This window comes from Salvia splendens, chromosome 2 (assembly GCF_004379255.2).
Source record: "Salvia splendens isolate huo1 chromosome 2, SspV2, whole genome shotgun sequence".
Classification (NCBI taxonomy): domain Eukaryota; kingdom Viridiplantae; phylum Streptophyta; class Magnoliopsida; order Lamiales; family Lamiaceae; genus Salvia; species Salvia splendens.
In genome coordinates, this window is record NC_056033.1 from 40,476,606 (window position 1) to 40,498,211 (window position 21,606).

Genomic DNA, 21,606 nt, shown 5'->3' on the forward strand with positions numbered 1-21,606 from the left:
AAACAAATGATGCCGAGTAGATTCCACTATATATGGGGTGAAATAATACTAATAAATTAGTTAGGCGGTAACACTAATACTCTATATCTAATAACACAGGTGCATTGTTTGTGGTGTCGGCATATGAAAATCATGTCAACGTCACGCCAAGTATATATCATCTCTTCAATTTGCTGCCCAATTTTGATTCATAAAGTTTGGAATTTTTGTCACAAAATTTATAATAACAATAGTTTGCTTTGCTTACATCCCTTCCTAGTCCACCTTATCATTCTTTTCCCGGATCATCACATCCACATCCACATCCACATCCACATCCACATGTTATGTAAGAACAATGACATTCCAAATGCATAAAATTAATACTTAAATATTAAACACTTATACAATTTAAGTACTTATCTCCACTATCCAAACTCATATGTATGTAATAGGACTTAATCTTAAACACTTACATTATTTATATTTATTATTTTATCCTTCTTCTCTTTTCTCTAGAATATGACTTGAACTGAAATATAACACTCCATCCATTCACGATTATGAGTCCTCTTCCTTGGCACTCGTTAAAAAAATGTGATAGAAAAAATTTATAGAATATAAACCTCATTTTTTTTATTCTTCTAATTCGGCCTACGTGTTTTTATAGTAGAGTACTATTTTTTCACACCACTTTCCCATCGCTTTAGGGTATCCACTATGGAGAGCCTATAGCCGCGGGTTGGGGCGGAGGGCGGGCGGCTATAGTGGAGAGCGAGGGCGGACACCGAAATGGGGGCGGTAGGGGGACGGACGGGCTTCAACCGACTCCGGGGCGAGGACGCGGCTATAGGCGCGGCGCCTATAGTGGCGGCACCGACAGCCGCGGCTATAGCCGATTTTTAAATTTTTTTTTACATTTCAATTCACCTATAAATACACCCCACTCCATTCATTATTTTCACACCATTCCAACTCTACATCTATAAAAATTTACTAGTTTTAATTTTAATTTAGTGTGTAATTTTAATTCTACTTCGTATAGTCGTGTTCTTCTAATTACGTATAGCCCGATAAATTTGTTCATAATTACTTGAAACATTATAAAATGAAAGTTGATTATAAAATTTGGGGGCTATTGGAGGTGTTCACTATAGTGGCGGACACAAAATTTTGGGGCTATGGACAACAAAACTGGGGCTATGGACAAAAACTGGGGCGGAGCTATTGGGCGTGTCCGCCTTATAGTGGACACTCTTAGCCTATACAATTGGCTCAACTCTTTAAGAAGTTATCCTTATTTCAATCTCTATCAACCGATAAGAGTGTCCACAGTGGGAGAGCCGCGGCCCGTGGCTCTGGTGCGCGGCCCCCACTGTAGAGAGCCACGAACGGTGGCTGGGAGCCGAGACCCGAGAGGAAGCCGCGGCCGCGGCCTTCACGCGGCTGAGCCGTGTATTCCGCGGCCCACCACTGCAGCGGGCCGCATTTTGTGGCCCAGCCACCGATTTTTTTTTTTGCTTCTTTTTTTTTATAAATACACACCATTTTTCCTCCATTTTTCTACCCCAATTCAAACACCACTCTTTCCAATCTATTTTAATTCAACTTCTGAAATATGGATTCCGACGATGAACGGTACCAAGAAGCGGTAGATCTGGAGTTCCAAAACCTTGTTGCAGTGGTGCAACATGAAGCTGATGAGGCGGAGGCGGCGGTGGCAGTCCCTCGGCCATTCTATCATCGGCGGTATATCGACCGTGACAGGGCTGACCGCCGGTTGATGGAGACTACTTCAGCGAGAACGTCCGTTATTCGCCAGAGAGTGATATGAGTTTTCGGGTTGTTGTTTTTAAACTAGAAAAATTTCGTTGTATAATTTTCCCATTTTAATATAATACAACGAAGTTCTTGTTAAACTTTTTTTTGGTTAGGTTGTGAATTTTTTTTATTTACAATCTAAATTATTTTATTTTAATTAAAATTATAAATATCATAAATTATAATCTAATAAAATTTATGTAGTTAAATTAAAAAATATCATTAAAAAAAGCAAACAAATTAATTTTTATTTTGAAGAGGGCCACATTTCGTGGCCCTAGTTATTTTTGGGTTTTAACCATTGTGGAGGGCCATGGAGAGCCACATTTGGTGGCCGGGCCAACTTTGGTGGCCCGCAAGGGCCACCATTGTGGACACTCTAAAGACATTTTATATAAATTATACAAATATAGGTTAGGTCCGAATACACATACTTGGTCTAATACTCAATAAAAACTTGGTCGTAAGTCGTAGTTTCGAGTTAAGCACGTTTTATGAGACCAAACTAACTACATTTGTTTCCTTAAATAGAAAGTGAAATTATTTATTTTACAAATTGCGAAACAAGCGTGAGTGAGTCAGTTGAAAGATGGTCAAAATTGTACAAACCAGATATTATTGTGAAGAAATCTTATTGTTGGTATATAATTGAAAGAATTTAATGTTGAATAATGATTGGCTACATAAGATTATTTTGGTGTAACATTTAATGAAATCTCACGAAAATATAAAAATCCTGAATACATGTACCGTAATTCGTGCATCTATGCACCTTCTAAAATTCTATGTATGTTTAAGAAATGTATACATTATGACGAGAATATGATACATTTTTCGTGAAAAAATTGTGACGTTATATTAACGAATTTTACTAAAATTGAGATTAACTTACTTCTTAAAAAATAGACTTTTGGCTCCTCATTTGTTTTTTAATTTCGATGACGTATTTTTCTTTGACTAGTAATAGTAAATTTTTTCTCGACTATTTTGTCTTCGCAAATTCATAATTCAAGAGTTGATAATAAGTCACTAATGTTAGAGTATATATATGCATGAGACAGAGATAGAAACAAAAATGATTTGATTCTTTGTTGAGGTATACTGGTAGTACTTGGCATAATCTTCTTGACACTAAAATTAGTGACTCAATTATCAACTCTTGGATTTTGAATTTGAATCGCACATTTCAGAAAAAAATAAAATATTCAATTGTTATCCTTAATGGCAATAACTATTGTTTGCCAAAGCTACATGAGAAGTCAATATCTATTTAATTTTGAGATAGAAAGGGATTTTACACTTTATTTTGTCAGTTTCTTATATCAGATTTGTAATTCAATTGAATTAAAAATATTTTCCAATGCACAATGGATTAGTTAATAACATTATTCAAGTATTCAACAATTCAAATGAATTTTGTTAGGGAACCAATTTTCGTTTTCGTACATTAGCTAAAAAAAATAAAATTATATATCGATTTAAGAAGTAAGTTTCTAAATTTTAGTAAAATTCCACGTGTTTTATACACTTTCATTCGTAATTTAAATGTAATAGTGATTGCATTTTGGACGACAAAGTAAGTTAATTTAATTTTTGGTGAAAGACTGTTAAATCTTTGGATTGTATATAGCATGCATATTTATACATATATTGTATCGATTTTCCTTTTTTGTTTTTAAATAAATCACCAACGACACATATAATTTTGTTACTAATAAGTAATTTTCAAAAACTCTTTATTCTTTCTCAACAACGAGAATTGTCAACAATCATATATAAATACACATGTCACAACACCATAATCTTGTTAACTATCGTTGCGTTCTTTTATTCGTAACTTAAATGTAATAATTATTGCGCGTTGGGCTCATGTTGGATGAAAAATTAGTTCCTCTAAATTTTATTGAAAAGACAATTAAATATTTGGATTATATATAATGTGCACACTCATACAATTAATGTATCCATTTACTTTTTTATTTTATTTTTTGGAAATCACTTACTATGAATATAAAGAACTCTACATATTTTATTCATTGGATGAGGAAAAAATGACGGTCAAGATTAAAAATCATACATATTAGACTATGTTTTCACGACATTCCGGACTCAACATGTGAAAAAACTCACATGTTGATGGAAGAATGAATGAAACGAAGAAGAGTCCATGCATGCTTTATTTTTTTACTTATCTGCATTCACCCATTAATAATAGTTTTGGTTGTAATGGGAAGTTGTTGTGCAAATCAACACCATTGGATTAAAAGATCTAACGACCTCCGTTTGGCATTTGTTCTACGTTTAAGAATGGTTCTACGTTTAAGAATGGTTCTATCTTGATCACAATCCTATATATATATATATATATATATATATATATATATATATATATTCCTCTATATATATATATATATATTCTTCATTATTTCTCAAAGAACAAAAACTACCCATCAATCATATATAACTATTCGCGTCACACACACCATATTCTTGTAGACTAAAATTATAATCATCGCACTTTCATTCGTAACTTAAATGTAATAATGATTGCACGTTGGACGCACGTTGTAGGTTAATCTAAATCTTAGTGAAGTTAAATATTTGGATTGTGTATAATGTGCATTCTCATAAAATTAACGTATCAATTTCCTTTTTTGTTTTTAGGGAATCCTTAATGACGAAATAATTTTGTCGTTGATAAATAATTTTTAAGTATTCTTCATTCTTTCTCAACCTATGAGAATCACCCGACAATCATATATAACTACACGGGTCACATACACCACATTCATGTTAACTAAAATTATAATTGCTGCGTGCTTTCATTGGTAACTTAAATGTAATAATGATTGATCTGGACGACGACATAGTAAGTTAATTTGAATTTCAGTGAAAAACCGTTAAATATATAGATTATATATAATACTTACTTCACACTCATACAATTAATGTATCCATTTCCTTTTTTGATTTTAGAATATCAGATATATTTTTGTCGCTGATAAGTGGTTTTAAAATATTCTCCATTTTTTCTCAATCAACGAGAATTATCCGACAATCAAATAGGTACATGTGTCACAAACACCATATTCTCGTCAAACTAAAATTGTAATTGTCGTGTGCTTTACCGAAATTCTTTTGTAACATAATAACGACAACCCAAGCACTGACATTCTTTTGTAACATAATAACGACAACCAAGTACTGACATTCTTTTGTAACTTAAAAACGACAACCCATGCATCGACATTCTTTCATAACTTAATAACGACAACCCTAATCATCATTATATTTGGATTGTAATATGGATGTTCATACAGATATAGTATCCATTTCCTTTTTTGTTATTAAAAAGTCACTAACGACAGTATAATTTTGTCACTAATACGTAATTTTCAAATACTCTTTATTTTTTTCTCAACAACGAGAATACTCAAAAATCACACATATAACTATGTGTGTCATAAACACCGTATACTTGTTAACTAAAATTATAATTGTCATGTGCTTTAATTCGTAACTTAAATGTAATAATGATTGCACGTTGGCCGCACGTTGGATGACAAATTAGGTCAATCTGATTTTAGTGAAAGACAATTAATTATTTGGATTGTATATAATGTCATATTTAATGTATCCATTTCCTTTTTTCATTTTTGGGAATTACTAACGGCGAATATAATTTTGTTGCTCGTAAATAATTTAAACATTCTTCATTCTTTCTCCAACAACGAGATTTACCCATCAGTCATTTATAACTATACATGTCACACACCATATTCTTGTTAACTAAAATTATAATCCTCGCGTGCTTTCATTCTAACTTAAATGTAATAATGATTGCACGTTGGATGCACATTGAATGACAAAGTAGGTTAATCTAAATTTCACCGTTAAATATTGGATTGTATATAATGTGTATGCTTATACAATTAATATATCAATTTTCTTTTAGTTTTTAGGGAATCACTTACGACGAAAATTTTGTCATTGATAAATAATTTTTAGATATTCTTCATTCTTTCTCAACCAAGGAGAATCAACTGACAATCATATATAACTACACCCGCCCCATACACCATATTCACATTAAATAAAATTATAATTGTCACGTGTTTTTATTCATAACTCAAATGCAATAATGATTGCACACTGGACGAAGAGTAAGTTAATTTGAATTTCAGTGAAAGACCGTTAAATATTTGGATTATATATAATATTCATACTCATAAAATTAATGTCAATTTCCTTTTTTTTTGTTTTTAGAAAATCAATAACAACGGATATAATTTTATCCCACATTATCAATTTTTAAATATTATCCATTTTCTCTCATTTAAAGAGAACTACTTGACAATCAAATTGTAATTGTCACGTGCTTTACCGACATTATTTCATAACATAGTAACGACAACCCAGACACCGACATTCTTTCGTAACTTAATAACGACAACCCTACCGACATTATTTCATAACATAGTAATGACAACCCAGACACCGACATTCTTTCGTAACTTAATAACGACTACCCTAATCCTCAATATGTGAATTCAAAATCTGATTCTCCTTCCAAATAACGACTACCCTAATCCTCAATATGTGAATTCAAAATCTGATTCTCCTTCCAATGTTTGAAATGCAAAAGTGTCAATCGGATTATGCTAAGTATATGTACCACAACATTGAATAAAATCAAGGCCAAATAGGCAAAGAATAACATGAATGTCCCCAGCCTCACACAAAAAGGGTAAAGATATTGATAAAATTATTTTAGACTAAATAAAAGTACGATATATAATAATCCATTTGATGCACTGCATGTTTGCATATACACACAAGCAAGGACAGGTGGTTGGTCTGGGGTTTTTGAAATCCATAAGAGGAAAATACCTAAAAGAAAATCATAAAAAGGGATTCTTTAATTTTCATATTCATTTTCTCATCTATTGGTTTTCTTATAAGATTCTCAATTCTTGGAGACAGAGTTAAATCTGGGAAATCTGATAAGAAAAGGAGATAATTTGGTGAGCCAAGATTATCCCAATTTCTTTCTTTTTTTCGGTGCATTTCTTTTTCAACTACCAAAAGAAAGAAAAATTACTCTGGCCAGAGATGCCTATTTGATTGACTTTTGGTAGGTGTAGTTGTGGGAATTGAATGAGATTTGTTACTTTTCATTTTTGTGTATTGGTTTGAAATGTGAGAGAGGGTATGAATGTGGTGGCATTATGTGTATGCTAGTGAGGTGTTTTGAGTAAGTTAAAGAATACTGTCCTCATTAATCACCCCACCCTTTCTCTAATATTTCATACCTCACCACCCACCAATTTCATTTCCATCATCCTTCTTTCTTTCTTTCTTTCTTTCTTTCTCTCTTTCTCCCACCCCATTTTTGAAGACTCTGTTTTCTCTCTCTAAATTTTCCTTGCTGTCTGGGAAGGTTTGGGTTTCGCATCTCTCTGATTTACGCTTCTCTGAAAGGGGGAAAGCAGAGGTGGGTGTGGAGGAGTTTCTGATTGGGTTTCAAAGCTTTATGTAGCTTACAACCGATTTTTTTCCTTCAAAGATTCGATTTTTATCTGATTTTTGTTTTCAATTTTCAGGTCTTGACTTTGGATCTATTGCTGTATCTGCTGCTCTTTGGGCTGGTAAATTTTCTCAGATTCTTACATGTTTCTGTGTTTGATTTTTGATTCCCCTTTTTTTTGGGTTCTGTTTGGGAATTTGATGTTTTCTTGCTTTTTTCCTTTTTGGATTACGAGCTATCATTTGTCACCTTATGTTTCACCCTTCGATTATGCTTTGAAACTCATGCATTTTAAGGTGTTGGTTTAGGATTTCACTTTTGTTTATTTGGTTTTTGGAAGAACAATTTGGTTGGGTTTAAATCTGTTACGCTTTTTCTGATGGTTTCATATTTTTGTATGTGATTTGCAGATTAAATTGCTGTTTCTTTTTCACAAAAAAAAAAAAATCAACTTTGGCAAAAATTATAGTACTTGGTGACTACAGCATTTTCTTGAACATATGCTAAAAAAGTGATCTTTAATGTTGTAGTGATGAATGATGCCTTTGAATTTTAGTTTTCCTCTTGTTTTTCATAGTGTTCTTGAATCTGCTTTTGGTAAGTAATGGGCACATGGAATTTACTGATGAATTCTATGGTTGCAGATTTCCTGAAGAACAGTCTTGCTATTTTTCTACCATTAATTTGTTTTGTTTCGTAATTATTGGAATAAAATTCGGCTTAGCCTTAATGCAAGGGCCAAGTAGCTCTGTGAGTACTTTACCTGAGAATATAGGATTTGATCATGGCTCTGGGTCGGGTGACGCCGCCATAGAGCCCCATTCCCAACTTCCATGGACTAGTATGCAGGCCACCGTGCAAAACCGGCTACCAGATTACAGAATGCTGCCAAGTGAGGCCAATAATCAGTACTTGCAACATGTGAGGCGTGAGGGGCCGAATGTGGAGTGGAGTGTAGGTGAAACTAGTTCCAGTTCGTCGCAGCGCATAAGCGATCAAAATGAGAGGAAAATGGAGAATAGTTGGACCTTTGGCCTGAGAACTAACCTCGCCTTAGAAGAGAGGCAATACGAACAATCTGATATTCTTTCATCGGATAACATCAATGTGAACTCACAAGGCAGTCAGGCCGCACACGCAGCCTTTGGTTTGCGCACTTCTAGCTCCAGTGCCCTTCCTCAGGATCTTAATATGATCTCGGGGTTTGTTGATTCGGATGATGATGACGGTGATGATGATGACTGCCAGGTAGTCGAGCGTCCCAGCTCCTACATATCTATTGGAGTGACTAATGAACAGATGCAAGCTCCCCGCACCTCCTCTGATCTGTTTTCCATGCCTCCAAGGCGCGGTGGCTATGTGATGGACGAGAGGGAAGACAGGCCGGGTCTTTCAATCGATGGCCGACATATGTCATGCAAGCGAAAAGCACTTGAAGTGCAAACAGGACAGTCTTCGGGAGTAGGTAGCTCAAGTTTTCAACATGATGAAAGAAACCAGTTGCATACCACGCCAACCGCTCATGTTCCTATCAGCAACTCTAGTGTACCGGTTTCAACACACAATGATGCCATCGTTAATAATGGTTTGGAGCCAGCAAATCCGAGGCTCAGGCTAGGTGCAACAGCAGCAGCTCGTTCTGCGACTCCTTTCTTGCTGACCTCTTCAGGGAATGCAGAAAGTTCCCGTAGAAATTTCCGTTTGCGAATGAATGGCCTACACCAACAGGATACATTTCCCAACAACTCTCTTTTGACTGAGACTGATGTTGGAAATGCAGGCCTTTCATCTTCTAGGCACTCTTCTAGATTACTCCGAAACCATTTATTTGATATGGCCCCGGCTAACTCGGTGGAAAATGCAAACCTAAGCAGCAGGCCAGTTCTGTCTGATCCTCTTGTGCGCCGTAATAATCATCCTAGGTGGCAGTCGAGAACTAGCAGGTGGGCTGCTGCTATTGCTGCAGCATCAGCAGCTTCTGAAGACAGGAGGATGCCTTTCGGAGAGCCTTCTACAAGGCATATTCCACAAAATATTTCCGAGCATCCTATGTTCGTTCCAGCCAGTGAGATGGGAAACTCATCTCAAAATCCTACGAACTGGAACTTTTCTGGCGGGAGCAACAGTGTGGCTGGAAATTCCGCGTCTGGTTCTCTGGCCGGGTCCAGCACTGGCCTCAATGCTGCTGCTCCGAGTTGGTCCCATCGGAGCCATCCCCAGTATCCTCAGAGATTATCAGAGATTGTGAGGAGATCTCTGTTGTCAAGTGCAAGAGCCGAGGCTGCAGGTCAGAGCAGCAATCATGCTGCAAGATTGGGTTCCGCCACACTACCTCAGGAGATGGTGCTTCCATCGGTATCTGATGGTCATGGTCATCGTGGGCTGAGCTCGAGATCAGCATATCTGGAAAGGCACATCGATGGTGCTTTTGGGGTACCGCATTCGATGAGGGCTTTGGCCGCTGCAGGTGAAGGAAGAGGCGGTGTAATGTCCGAGGTATTCCACATCCTTCTTTCATTTCAATCGATCCATTAGCTTCTATCTTTGCTGATGTTGTATGCTTTTTGTTTGTATTTATAACTCGGGTTAGTGAATGTTTTGTAAGTTATGTTGTGACTTAAACATGAATCGTTGGCTGTTGATCACTTGTTCATGTGTATATAAGGTCTATAGGTTATGTTTTCCTGCGTTAAAAAAAGTTTGTTTTATTGCTTAGAAATCAGCATTGTATCAAAAAAATGGAATTGGCTAATTAACATTGAGATTAAACTGCATATAGATTAATAATTTTTCTGGTTTTATAATTAGGCACTAGTTTGGTATGTATCAGCGACGCTGATGAAATTGACTTGACATATATGATACAACCTTATTGATTTTGGCCCTTTAAGCAAGACCAAACATACCACTTCTCTAAAAGAAATCAATGTTTAGTAAAAGAAATAAACTTTTGTTATTTGTATGAATGAAATCGAGCCAACCATGGCACTACGAGACTTGCCTTGAGATTTCACTGTTCAGAAGTGTTACAAATTGAAAGAACTAGAACTGGACCGTAAATGTAATAAGTACCTTAAAGTTTAGTGATGATCAATATCATGTCTTGTTTTCTCTCTAACGATGTTTTGAAGCACTTGTATTAAAAAATATTGCTGGATTATACTCATTCACAGTGTCTGTTTGTTCAAACATGATGTCTAGTTAAACCGAAGATTTTTCACCCATTCTATTTGTTGATCCTTGTATAACTTGCGACTGATTAAAGTTTGTTTCCGTTTTTAGCAGATTCGCCACGTCCTGGACCTCATGAGGAGAGGGGAAGGCCTGAGATTTGAGGTCTGTGTTCTTTTCCTTTTTCGGTTTTTTACCTACCATGACTCACTTGGCTTAAAACCGTCCCAACTTCTTGACAATATGCAGTTGTGCTGTAGTGGAAATGCACTTGTTGTAAAGTCGATATGTATTTGAACTAATTATCTTGCTATTGTTTTCTTGTATGGTAGGATGTGATGATCCTCGATCACTCGGTCCTCTTTGGGATGGCTGACACCCATGATCGGCACCGGGATATGCGACTAGACGTTGATAACATGTCGTACGAGGTGAGGATGCAGCACCGTTTGTATTTTCACAACTCATCAATGCTTTATGATAATTGATATGCAGCAGCTTGATATTTCCACTGTTTTATTCGTTTCCAGGAACTATTGGCCCTAGAGGAGCGCATCGGAAATGTGTGCACCGGGCTGAGTGAAGAAAGCGTGACGAGCCGTTTGAAGCGACGGAAATACCTAAGCGGTAAAGCCAAGAATGCGGCTGAGATGGAGCCTTGCAGTATATGTCGGGTAAGGCCACAACATTCTTCCACACGGATTATGCAAAACCGATCTTTTCAAGTTTGTTTTAGGTATTCATGTCGTCGTTGCATTGCAGGAGGAGTATAACAAAGGTGAAGAGCTCGGAGCGTTGGAATGCGGGCATAATTTCCATGCCGACTGCATCAAGGAATGGCTGATGCATAAGAACTTGTGCCCCATTTGTAAAACGACGGGGCTGACCACATGAGAGACGGGGGCCAGCAGTTCTTGGCTCGTCGTTCTAGCGGAGACTTGTGTTGGCAACGTGAGTCCTTAAAGGCATCGTTGCTAAGAAGCTCGCCGTCTTCCCATTCGTATTTTCGCCTCCGGCCACCCTAAATTATCTTTGCTCTTCTGTGGAAAATACACTGATTCTTGAAAAGAAAATGAAATTAGAGAACCTTGTTCAACTACATATTTTAGTCAGCAATTGACAGGATTTTTGAATATTCAACTATTTACATTCATCTACCTTGTTACATTTGACAATAGTTTTATGATATTTTATTGGCTTTTATTTGAGTATGCCCATATTTTCATCCTTATTTTTAATGTTTCATGCCTGTACATATGCTCAATGATACTAGTTTTGATGAAATATATGCTCAATGTATTTTAAATAATCCATTATTTCTCATTCGACAATACATGATACATCTATATGAGTATGAAGTATGAACCATTTTATGTATACTATAAGTAATAAAAAGTGGTCCATTTTTTTCGATTTCCTTAGCATAAGGTGGGTAATCATAATCATCATTGGCCCTTTGATGTTTGACCCAATTTGATGCCTAGTACCTGAAAATTATAGGGGAGGCCACTTAAAACTAAATGAACCATTTTTAATTGCATTAAATATTAATTTTAGGTACTACACTACCTATTTAGTTTAATTTCGTTGCCATGCAAATTGCACTTACTAGGCTACTAATAGACATTTTAAACACACAAAAGCTGTGGATTGACATAGTAGTACCTATATACTCCTATTAATTAGTTATACTAAGCTCATCGCAAACTGAATGGAGTTTAAACTCCATCCGCCCACAAGGTTATTCCATTTTTATCCGTCGTTTTGAAAAAATGATAATAAATAGTTAAAGTGGATAGAAAGAAAAGTAAGAGAGAGAATAATTCTTCTCTATATTATTCTCTCTCTTACCTATATATTATTCTCTCTTACTTTTCTTTCTCTCCACTTTAACTATTTATTATCATTTTTCCAAAACGAAGGATAAAAATATAATAGCCCTATTTTTCGTGAACGGAGGGAGTATTAGTTATAAACAGATTCAACCAAAGAAAATTAAGAGGTTCTCACAAAATGTGTCACCATTCATCCTAATTATTTTGTCTATGTCATTACATTCTTAATAGCATGATCTATTCGATATTATTTCATTGTTGTAAAAAAAGATACTTTTAGAGAAAAATAAAAATCAGATAAAATACTTCATTTATTAAAAAACAGTTTTTTTTTGTTTTTTGTTATCATTTTGATCAGTCAATCAAAATTAAATCATTTATGATTTTGAATTTTTTTACCAACATTATGCCGCTAATGATATGTATGCTATAACAATACCTTCAGTATTCTTTCTCTTTTACTTTATTAATTTTATATAGGAATACTCGTAGTCTTTCTCTTTCTCTTTTTCTCTCTTTCTCTTTCTCTTTCTCTTTCTTTTTCTCTTTTTTACTTTATTAATTTTATATACTAATACTCGTAGTCTTACATATAAATAATTCTCTTTTTTACTTTATCAATTTTATATAGTAATACTCATAGTCTTACATATAAATAAAATAGGATGGTTTCAAATTTCTCACACGCAACTTGAAAAATTGGAATGAGTAATATAGGGAATGGTGCCTTGAAAAATGTACACTATAATCTAATCTCAAGCTCTGTTTTAGGGTATGATGGCTCCAGTTGGATGAGGTAACCAATCACATTATTTCTATAATTTCTAACATTTATTATTTTAATATTTCCAGTAATAAATATTTGTGCCAACTTCTTCATTTTATTAAATATTTCTATAAATATTTGTCTTTAAGTGAAACTAAATTTGGACAGTTTGGTCAGAAGATAGAAAATAGAATGAAAATAACAGATGACAACTAAGTTATCAACAAATTTATCATTTATATGACAATGTCATGCAATAATAAAAACTTTATTTTAGTCTCATATTATAATATTTATATGTATGACACTGCAGCTGCAGTATTATTGATATATTTTCGGGTATGTAATGATTTCAAATATCATGATTTTTTTAGCTATGTGATGATGATAAACCCGTCAACACAAAATAAAAATTGAAAATGTGTTACTGTTTTTATTGGTTTTATTTTTTAAGTTGAAACTCATTGGAGACAATTAAGTGTGGATTTCTTTCTTTGCATTTAGAAAAAAAAATTTAATTTCAATATTTTCATCATCTATAGTACTCCATAAAAATATGATAAATTTGTATAATTAAAAAGCCTAAATTCGTGTTACTAAGATTGAAATGCAAAACATTTACTAGTACTGCCCTACTCCCCCAGTCTAGAGATGCCCACCGGTTCCGGTTCCGGAGGTTAACCGTCGAACCGGAACCGCCGGTTCCGGTTCCGAACCGGAACCGTGGCAATATTCCCGAACCGGAACCGTCGCAATTCGGGTCGCGATCCGGTTCAGGTTCTAGATATTTTGAACCAGAACCGTCACCGAACCGGCGGTTCGGGACGGTTCGGAACCGGCGGTTAACCGCGGAACCGCCGGTTCGGGTGCGTATATCGAGGCATGGGGGATGGGGCCGGCGGCGGCAGCTTTTCAGCAGCAAAACCGACCGGAACCGCCGGTTAACCGTCGGTTCAGTGGCTTTCGAGGCGGCGCGGAACACGAGGCGACAATGGCGCAGCTTTTGCAGACGGTTCGTTGACCGAACCGGCGGTTTTATCCCGAAAACCGGCGGTTTTGTCCCGGAAACCGGCGGTTCCGGCGGTTTTCCGCCAAAACCGCCGGTTTTGTGAAATTTCAATTTTTTTTTTTTCAAATTTCAAATTCGAATTCTTCCATTTTCCCCCTCATTTTTATCTATAAATACCCCCCTCTATCCTCATTTACATTTACCCCACTCTTGTGTTAATAAGAGTTTCTCTCTTCAATCTCCCAATTCTCTCTCTTTGTCTCCAATTTCTCATTTGTGCTATTGTGCTTCCATTTAATTACTCAAGTGATACTCTTATTAAGCATTGTTATACGCTTTATATTTAATGTATCGTTGTCCGTTACAACTCAAAATCAATAAAATTTATTTCATTTTCTCCTTATTCGTCTTATTTGTGCTTGAATTATGCATTGTCTTGTTCCGATTTGTTGTATAAAGCCAAATTTCAAATTAAAAAAAAATAATAATAATTGAACCGCGAAACCGCCGGTTCCAAAACCGGAACCACCAAAACCGCCGGAAAACCGGCGGTTCCGAACCGGAACCGGAACCGGAACCGTGAAATAGCCTCACGGTCCGGTTCCGGTTCCGCCTCCGCCAAAACCGGAAGTTCGGAACCGCCGGTTTTCGAACCGTGGGCAACACTACCCCAGTCCCCTTAATTTAGTCATATTTTGATCGGGTACAAATTTTAAGAAATGTAATAAAAAATGAGTTGAAAAAATTAGTGGAATGTGGATGCTATTTTAAATATTAGTTTTATAATAAAATATAAGTGATCATGCGTAAGTGGATTTTAGAGTCCACTACCGAAAATAGTAAGAAATAAAATATGACAAATTTGTAGGATAAACGAAATATAATTATGTGACAAATTTTTAGGGACGGATTGAGGAGTACTATTTTTATTGGTTTTGTATGTAAAAACAAAATTTGTTGTGTAGCTTTTAGCCTTCTAATCAAAGTGATAATACCTTGTTAACTGAAGGATCTCTTGGAAAATCTAGAAAAGATGAGACCCCTCTCTTTTAATAAACAAATGATTAGGAGAATTAAGGCGGGATGAAACAGATACACTACACTCTACAGAGATTATCATTCATAACAGAAATACTTAAATATTTATAATTTAAAAGAGTACTATAATTAAATAAATCAAATTTTTATATGTCTCTAAAAAACTCGAGCCAGCCATAAATCATTTTCCAGAAGAGGAGAAATACAGGAAAGTGAGGAAACCGTTCTCTTTCCGAATTTAGAAATTTAAAACTATCGATTTCAGCAATATTAGTTGATTGGAATATGAAAAAGCTGCAATCTTTGAAATGGCTTTTCTACTATGCAGCGAAAATAACCCAATAATCGAAACTCCTTTGGTTTATTGACTTCAATGTCTGCTTATTTCCGTCTGAATCGCTTCAAATTTGTCAAAACCTCTCCCACTTTTTTTCGTCAATGGAAGAATGAATATAGAAGTAAAACTTTATCTAGCTTCAATACTTGTTCTTTTCTCATTTTCAAAATCTTCAAGTCACACAGAGAGAGATAGAAATAGAAAGTTTGAATCTTGATATCTGATTAATTTTATGCATTTTGGTGTGTGAAATATGTCGGAAATTTACGGAAGCAATGAATCTGAAGACATGTCGTCTTTCCTTCAAATTCTTCTACAAAACTCTTCTTCTTCCGCTGCGGCGGCCGGAGGCTTGTTCGGCGGCGGCGGAGGAGCGGTGGCGGAGTCCTCCACCAGCATAAGTTTCTCTGATCCCAGCTGCTTCTTCGCTGGTGGGCCCAGATGCAAGAATCTCTCTTCCACTTTTGAGGTAAACAACGAATTCCTTCTCACTTTTCCCCAAAATCTTGATAGATTAAATACAAATTTATGTGAATTTTCTTGCTCATTTATTACATTTTTTTGGTAGCTTATTAAGCTTGTGTAGTAGTTATAATGTTGCACCTAAATCTCACTTGAGAGTTGTGATTGCAATTTCAACTTTGGCTATGATCTTTGTTGTGATCAATGATCCCTTTGAAAAAAAATTGGTTCTTGGCTTTGGGAATTGATGAATGATAGGGTGGTGAAGCTTATGATACAATGGTGAATCCGGTGGCACCTCGTTCTTCGAAGAGAAGTAGAGCTGCTGAAGTCCACAATTTATCAGAAAAGGTGTGTGATGATCTTAGTTTAGTTTGTCAAGATTTTGCAAATTTGTCTCAAACCATTAGCTGTTTTGGGACAGAGGAGGCGAAGCCGGATCAACGAGAAGCTGAAAGCACTTCAGAATCTGATTCCAAATTCTAACAAGGTCTTTTAGCACTACTTGGTTCTCTTTATCTAGAATGTTCTGCATTGAGTTTTGGATCCAAAATGTGAAGATTTTGTGTGTGTTTTCCTAATGCTAGACTGACAAGGCATCGATGTTGGATGAAGCCATTGAATATCTCAAACAGCTTCAACTGCAAGTTCAGGTTTTCGCCTTCTCCTCTCTCTGTATACATATGCTTGCTCGGTTTCAAAGTCATTTCATACTTGTCTGATCCAACTGTGGCCTTTCTTTCAGTTGCTATTCCATTCCCTGTCCCTGAAATCCAGTTCTTTAGCTTCGTATGCAACCTTTTTCGTTGTTGAGTTTGTTTCTTATTATAGAGAAGTCACCTTAATGATTCGCGTACTGTCAATTCCTTTCGTGTTCAGTTTCTATGTAGCATAATAATTATTGAATTTAGGTATGCATTTCTGTGTAAAATTTCTTATGCAGCATTCATATAAGCATCAATATATGTTAAGACCCTTTCAAGATTTCTCATGTTAAAAGGAGTGGCAGATTTGAACTTCAACTTCACAATCTTGTAGAATAATGTATGTTGAAGTTGTAGTAGCTGAGACGCGCTTCTCGTTTGCAGATGTTGACAATGAGAAACGGGTTGAGTCTACACCCCGGATACTCCCTAGGGTCACTGCAGTCGATGCTAGCACCACCCTCAGTCGGTCTTGACATAGACGAAGGCATTCCATTGCTACACACAAACAGAGGATTGGAGTTCTCTAGGGACCAAAACGACGTCTTTATGCAGACACTCACGAACCACGGTCCCTCAGCCCTGCCAACGCTCGTGCCCTCCACAACAAACGCTGCTAACTCTGCAATGCTCCCGAGCTATGCACCCCCGTTGCAGCAGAGCCGCTATGGACTGGTGGCCTCCACAAAGGTACTACTGCTCGATTTCTTGATTCAGCCAGTGGCATGACTAACGGTTCTTATCCTCCGCTGCAGGATATCTGCAGGGACGACACGCTGTCCCGGTTGCAGCTCGATATAAGCTGCTCGGGCAACAATTCGTCGGCCAAGGTGTCATCACAGTAGTTGTAAGTTATAATGAACACAGGAAATAAGAATACCAATTTGAGAGAGGTGATGTTGTGTCTAGTGAAATGATGTCAAGTTAAAGATCATTGTTGTGTTTCTTCTTATTATTTAAACCTCTCTTTTTTACACATAATTGAAGTTTTTGGGTTAATATTATTGATGTCTAGATTGCTTTAGAAAAAATAGGATGATGTGATGTTTTAAGAGCTAAATATGCTAATTATGGTCCCATGTAATGTGTTTGACATGGTATTTATTGGGTTAAAAATTAATATTGTAGGGAGTAGATTTATTGTATAATTGAGATATGGTGTATTATTGTGTCGGAATATGTCCCCCTATAGATTCGGAAAATACATTGAATTTTTATAGGAATTGCCCTTATATACTATTATAGGCATCATTTTCATAAATTATGAGCAAGGGCCTTTTGATATTTTGTTAATATAATTACTAATTAAAAAAAGTGGACTATATTGGGTAATTCCAAACAGAAATAGGAGTGATTGACTAAGCTAGTGGGACGAAATTGTGTATAACAGATTTTGAAAATGATGTATTAAGAAATCAATTTGGATTGCTAGTGGATATGTTTTTGTGTTAATTAATTTTAGGATTGTTTGTATCTGATGTCATTTTCCAAATTCATAATGATTTAGATTTTATGTTAATTATGTAAAAAAAATTATTTCTCTTCACAGTTTGTATAAATTGACCAAATAATTTACTTTATTTATATCGAATTCTTGAACTCAAGGAACGAGACTAAAGTCTCATTTTGATCCTTAATATATAGCGATTTTTTTATTTTGGTCCAAAACATTATCTTTTGAATTATTCGGTCCCTCACAAATAAAAACGGGTCACATTAGGTCTATTTTGGACGGTTCCGTCAAATTTTTGACGGTTTTAATTATCGGGTCACAAATCCGTCATTAATCCGTCACTAACGCCGCCCTCAACGCCTCCTCCACCGGCCGCATGTCCGCCGACGAGCTGAACACCATCGCTGCCAAATCAACGACGAGCTGAACACCGTTCGGGTCGGGCTCGGGCTGGGCCAAATCAATCGCCTTCACCGGCGGAAAAAATCTTCACTGCGCACCAGAATTGCAAAATTAGGGTTTGGACAGCTCCAATTTCCCCCAAATTGAAAAATCACCAATTGATTTCAATTGCCCATCCGTCAAAAACTACGTCAAAATCCGCCGCCACAAGCAGAATTTATGGATCCAGCACAACGACGCCGTCTCCGGACTAGCCGTCGACGGCGATCGCGGCGAGCTCTACACAATCTCATGGGATAAGAGCTTCAAAACGTGGAAAACATCTTCTGATATGGCTTGCATCGACTCCGTCGGTTCAGCGCATTCCGACACCGTGAACGCCGTCGCCTCCTCCGGCAGAACCGTCTACACCGGCTCCGCCGACGGGAAGATTAATGTGTTGAGAGCCTCCACCGACGGCGACAGGAGAAAACGGAGCTTGAAGACGACGCTATCGAAGCACGATTCGAGCGTGAATGCTCTCGCGCTGACGCCGGATGGGGCGGGGTTGGCCTCCGGCGGCGGCGGCAGAGTGATTCTGGTTTGGGAGAGGAGAGACGGCGACAGCGACGATGAAGAGATGGATTTCTTCGTTGCTTGTTGCTTGAAATGGCATAAAGGGATGGTGTTGAGCTTGGTTTGTGTTAGTTACGGATTTGTGACCCAATAATTAAACCGTCATAAATTTGACGGAATCGTCCAAAATGGACCAAATGTGACCCGTTTTTATTTGTAAGGGACCGAATAATTCAAAAAATAATGTTTTAGACCAAAATAAAAAAAACGTTATATGTTAAGGATCAAAATGAGACTTTAGTCTAAAATAAACTAATTCTCTTTAATGTTATTGAAAAATATAACTTTGATAGTGGGGCAATGCATTTCTCATCGAAAAAAAAGGTACATAAAATAGCTGTAAACAAAAAATTCGAGTAGTGGACAGAGCATATTAAGCTATTCAACTACCCTAGAGCCTAGATCACACAAGTTTGTCCTGTTCTATTGCAATAGTCACTATCTATAGAAATAGTAGTATCTGTATCCCCACATAAATCTTCCAATTACCAACTTTTAATTAAATTATCCCAATATAATTTTAAATAAAATAAAATAAAATAAAATAAAATAAAATAAAATAAAATAAAATAAAATAAAATAAAATAAAATAAAAAGAACCCACACCAATCATCATATGCAATCATCATTACCACTCCATATCTGTACAAACAAATCCAATAATTAGGTTAGCATACAAAAGAAGAGAATCTTTCACCCCATAATCTAATTAAATAATGAAATACTAGGAGTACTACATGTTTCTTATAGATTTATACTTTTTCTCCCTCGAACTATATTAGTACTAATCATACTGATATTTTAAGTGTCCGATTTTAGTAGTTGTCCTTAGGCCATCCACAATGGGGCGGACGATGGCGCGCATTGTCCGCGCCCGCCATCGTCCGCCCCATTGCGGGTACGTGACATAGGCTGCGGACGATCGTCGCGCCCTATACTAAGGGCGCGGAGTATAGCGTGGACGATGCCCATCGTCCGCGCCATCGTCCACCCCATTGCGGCCTACGCGGACGATGGCCGAGGACGATAGACCATCGTCCACGCCATCGTCCGGCCCACTGTGGGCTACGCGGACGATCGACGCGGACGATGGCAAGCGGTTTCGTTTTTTTATAAATAGAGTTCATTTGTAATTTCATTTCATGATTTCACTTTCGAAACTTATTACATTTACATAATTACTACGAAATGGATTCAAGTCCCAATAGTCCTATGTTTAGCGGAGAGGCGCGTTGGCCGGGTACAGAACCCCTGCGAATATCGTTCGTTCGACGCCGACACCCAGTACGATCCCGATTTCAGTACGGAATCGTACGGGTTGTCTGACATGGAGCCGTCTCCAAACCGACGAAGCGCTCCCTCCCACCGAGACGCCGCAGCGGCTGATCCCGAACCCGCCGCGACCGCTTCCGCCCCAGCCAAAAAGAAGCGGAACCGGCAGCGGGTGCAGAAGTTGCCGCCTCCCGAAAATTGCGATGAGTACGTCCCCGACCGTACGAACTACACCGACGACGAAACCCTCATTTTGGCCCGGTGTTGGGTAGATATATCGGAAAACCCGATTTTCGCGAACAACCAGAGGCAGGTCGCGTACTGGGAGCGCATCGCCGGCCTCTACAATGAGGCCAAGCCGCCGACCGCGTACAAGCGCAAACGTGAGCAACTCCGCAAGCACTGGGATCAAGTGAAGAAGCAAGTGAACTTGTACGCGGCGGAGTTCGAGAAGTTCACGCGGGCACATGGAAGTGGCGAGAGCTTGAGCGACGTGCGCGCTAAAGCGCTGTTGTCATACCGGTCGATGTACGGCGACTTCAAGCACGAGGCCATCTGGGCGCTCTTGAGGGACAAGCAGAAGTTCCAAGGTGGAATTCTGCACACTGGTGCGCCGAAGAGGACGAAGACCACCGAAGCTGGTGATTACACGAGCAGCGGCAGCGGCAATCACCCAGTTGACCTCAACCGGACGTACGTGGATCAAGGGAGTTCCGGCACACCGGTGTCCTCGCAGCGTCAAGGCTGCGAAGGCCAAGGGGTAGGCGGCCGCGACCTCATCCTCGACCGCTGCAAACCCATCTCCGTTCCCGGAAACGCTCCCGACCCAGACGGCCACCGCGTTTGAGTCGTTGGCAACAGCGTCGATGGCGAGGACGTTATTGCAGACGCACAAGGCCCTCAAGAAGTGTACCGACCCCGACGAAGCCGAATATCTCCGGGCGTTAATCGATGAGCTGCGTCGGAAGTTGGGAATTGCACCGACTTAGTTGTTTTTTGTAAGTTGAATGGTGTAACTTTTTTTTATTAATGCGTCGTCATTTGTTATTTAGACGTTTTTTATTTACTCGTTACTTGTTATTTGAAAAAATTTAAATTAATTAAACAAAACAATAAAATGATGATGTGGCGCGCCATAGGGCGCCCCACTGCAGGTGGGGGGAAGGAGGATAAAACTGATGACGTGGCGCGCCATAGGGCGCGCCTTAGGGCGCC

The 21,606-nt window shown here is 37.7% G+C and overlaps 2 protein-coding genes across 4 annotated transcripts; both read left to right on the forward strand.

The window, feature by feature from the left end:
• The first annotated feature begins 6,857 nt into the window (after positions 1–6,857).
• LOC121792822 (probable E3 ubiquitin-protein ligase RHG1A) lies at positions 6,858–11,709 on the forward strand. Of its 3 annotated transcripts, XM_042190933.1 has the most exons (7): positions 6,858–7,294; positions 7,404–7,448; positions 7,972–9,823; positions 10,610–10,663; positions 10,831–10,929; positions 11,029–11,172; positions 11,261–11,709. In XM_042190933.1, the coding sequence occupies exons 3-7, from the start codon at positions 8,057–8,059 to the stop codon at positions 11,390–11,392; spliced, it is 2,196 nt and encodes a 731-aa protein (XP_042046867.1). In that variant the 5' UTR covers positions 6,858–7,294; positions 7,404–7,448; positions 7,972–8,056; the 3' UTR covers positions 11,393–11,709. The 3 variants fall into 3 exon arrangements, with proteins under 3 accessions (XP_042046867.1, XP_042046865.1, XP_042046866.1); XM_042190931.1 differs by lacking the exons at positions 6,858–7,294; positions 7,404–7,448 and having other exon boundaries at positions 7,458–9,823; XM_042190932.1 differs by lacking the exons at positions 6,858–7,294; positions 7,404–7,448 and having other exon boundaries at positions 7,458–9,823; positions 10,613–10,663.
• A 3,642-nt stretch (positions 11,710–15,351) lies between these two features.
• On the forward strand, positions 15,352–17,653 carry LOC121792824 (transcription factor SPATULA-like). The gene is made up of 6 exons (XM_042190935.1): positions 15,352–15,952; positions 16,204–16,296; positions 16,370–16,435; positions 16,533–16,598; positions 17,034–17,339; positions 17,405–17,653. The coding sequence occupies exons 1-6, from the start codon at positions 15,737–15,739 to the stop codon at positions 17,492–17,494; spliced, it is 837 nt and encodes a 278-aa protein (XP_042046869.1). The 5' UTR covers positions 15,352–15,736; the 3' UTR covers positions 17,495–17,653.
• Positions 17,654–21,606: the final 3,953 nt, after the last annotated feature.

Excerpts from the sequence above, each read along its gene's own strand:
- LOC121792822 (XM_042190931.1), top strand. The coding sequence starts at position 7,940 with ATGGAATTTACTGATGAATTCTATGGTTGCAGATTTCCTGAAGAACAG. Across the intron at positions 9,824-10,609 it reads GAGGCGGTGTAATGTCCGAG|CAGATTCGCCACGTCCTGGA; the intron begins GTATTCCACATC and ends TTCCGTTTTTAG. Across the intron at positions 10,664-10,830 it reads GGGAAGGCCTGAGATTTGAG|GATGTGATGATCCTCGATCA; the intron begins GTCTGTGTTCTT and ends CTTGTATGGTAG.
- LOC121792824 (XM_042190935.1), top strand. The coding sequence starts at position 15,737 with ATGTCGGAAATTTACGGAAGCAATGAATCTGAAGACATGTCGTCTTTC. Across the intron at positions 16,297-16,369 it reads TCCACAATTTATCAGAAAAG|AGGAGGCGAAGCCGGATCAA; the intron begins GTGTGTGATGAT and ends GTTTTGGGACAG. Across the intron at positions 16,436-16,532 it reads TGATTCCAAATTCTAACAAG|ACTGACAAGGCATCGATGTT; the intron begins GTCTTTTAGCAC and ends TCCTAATGCTAG.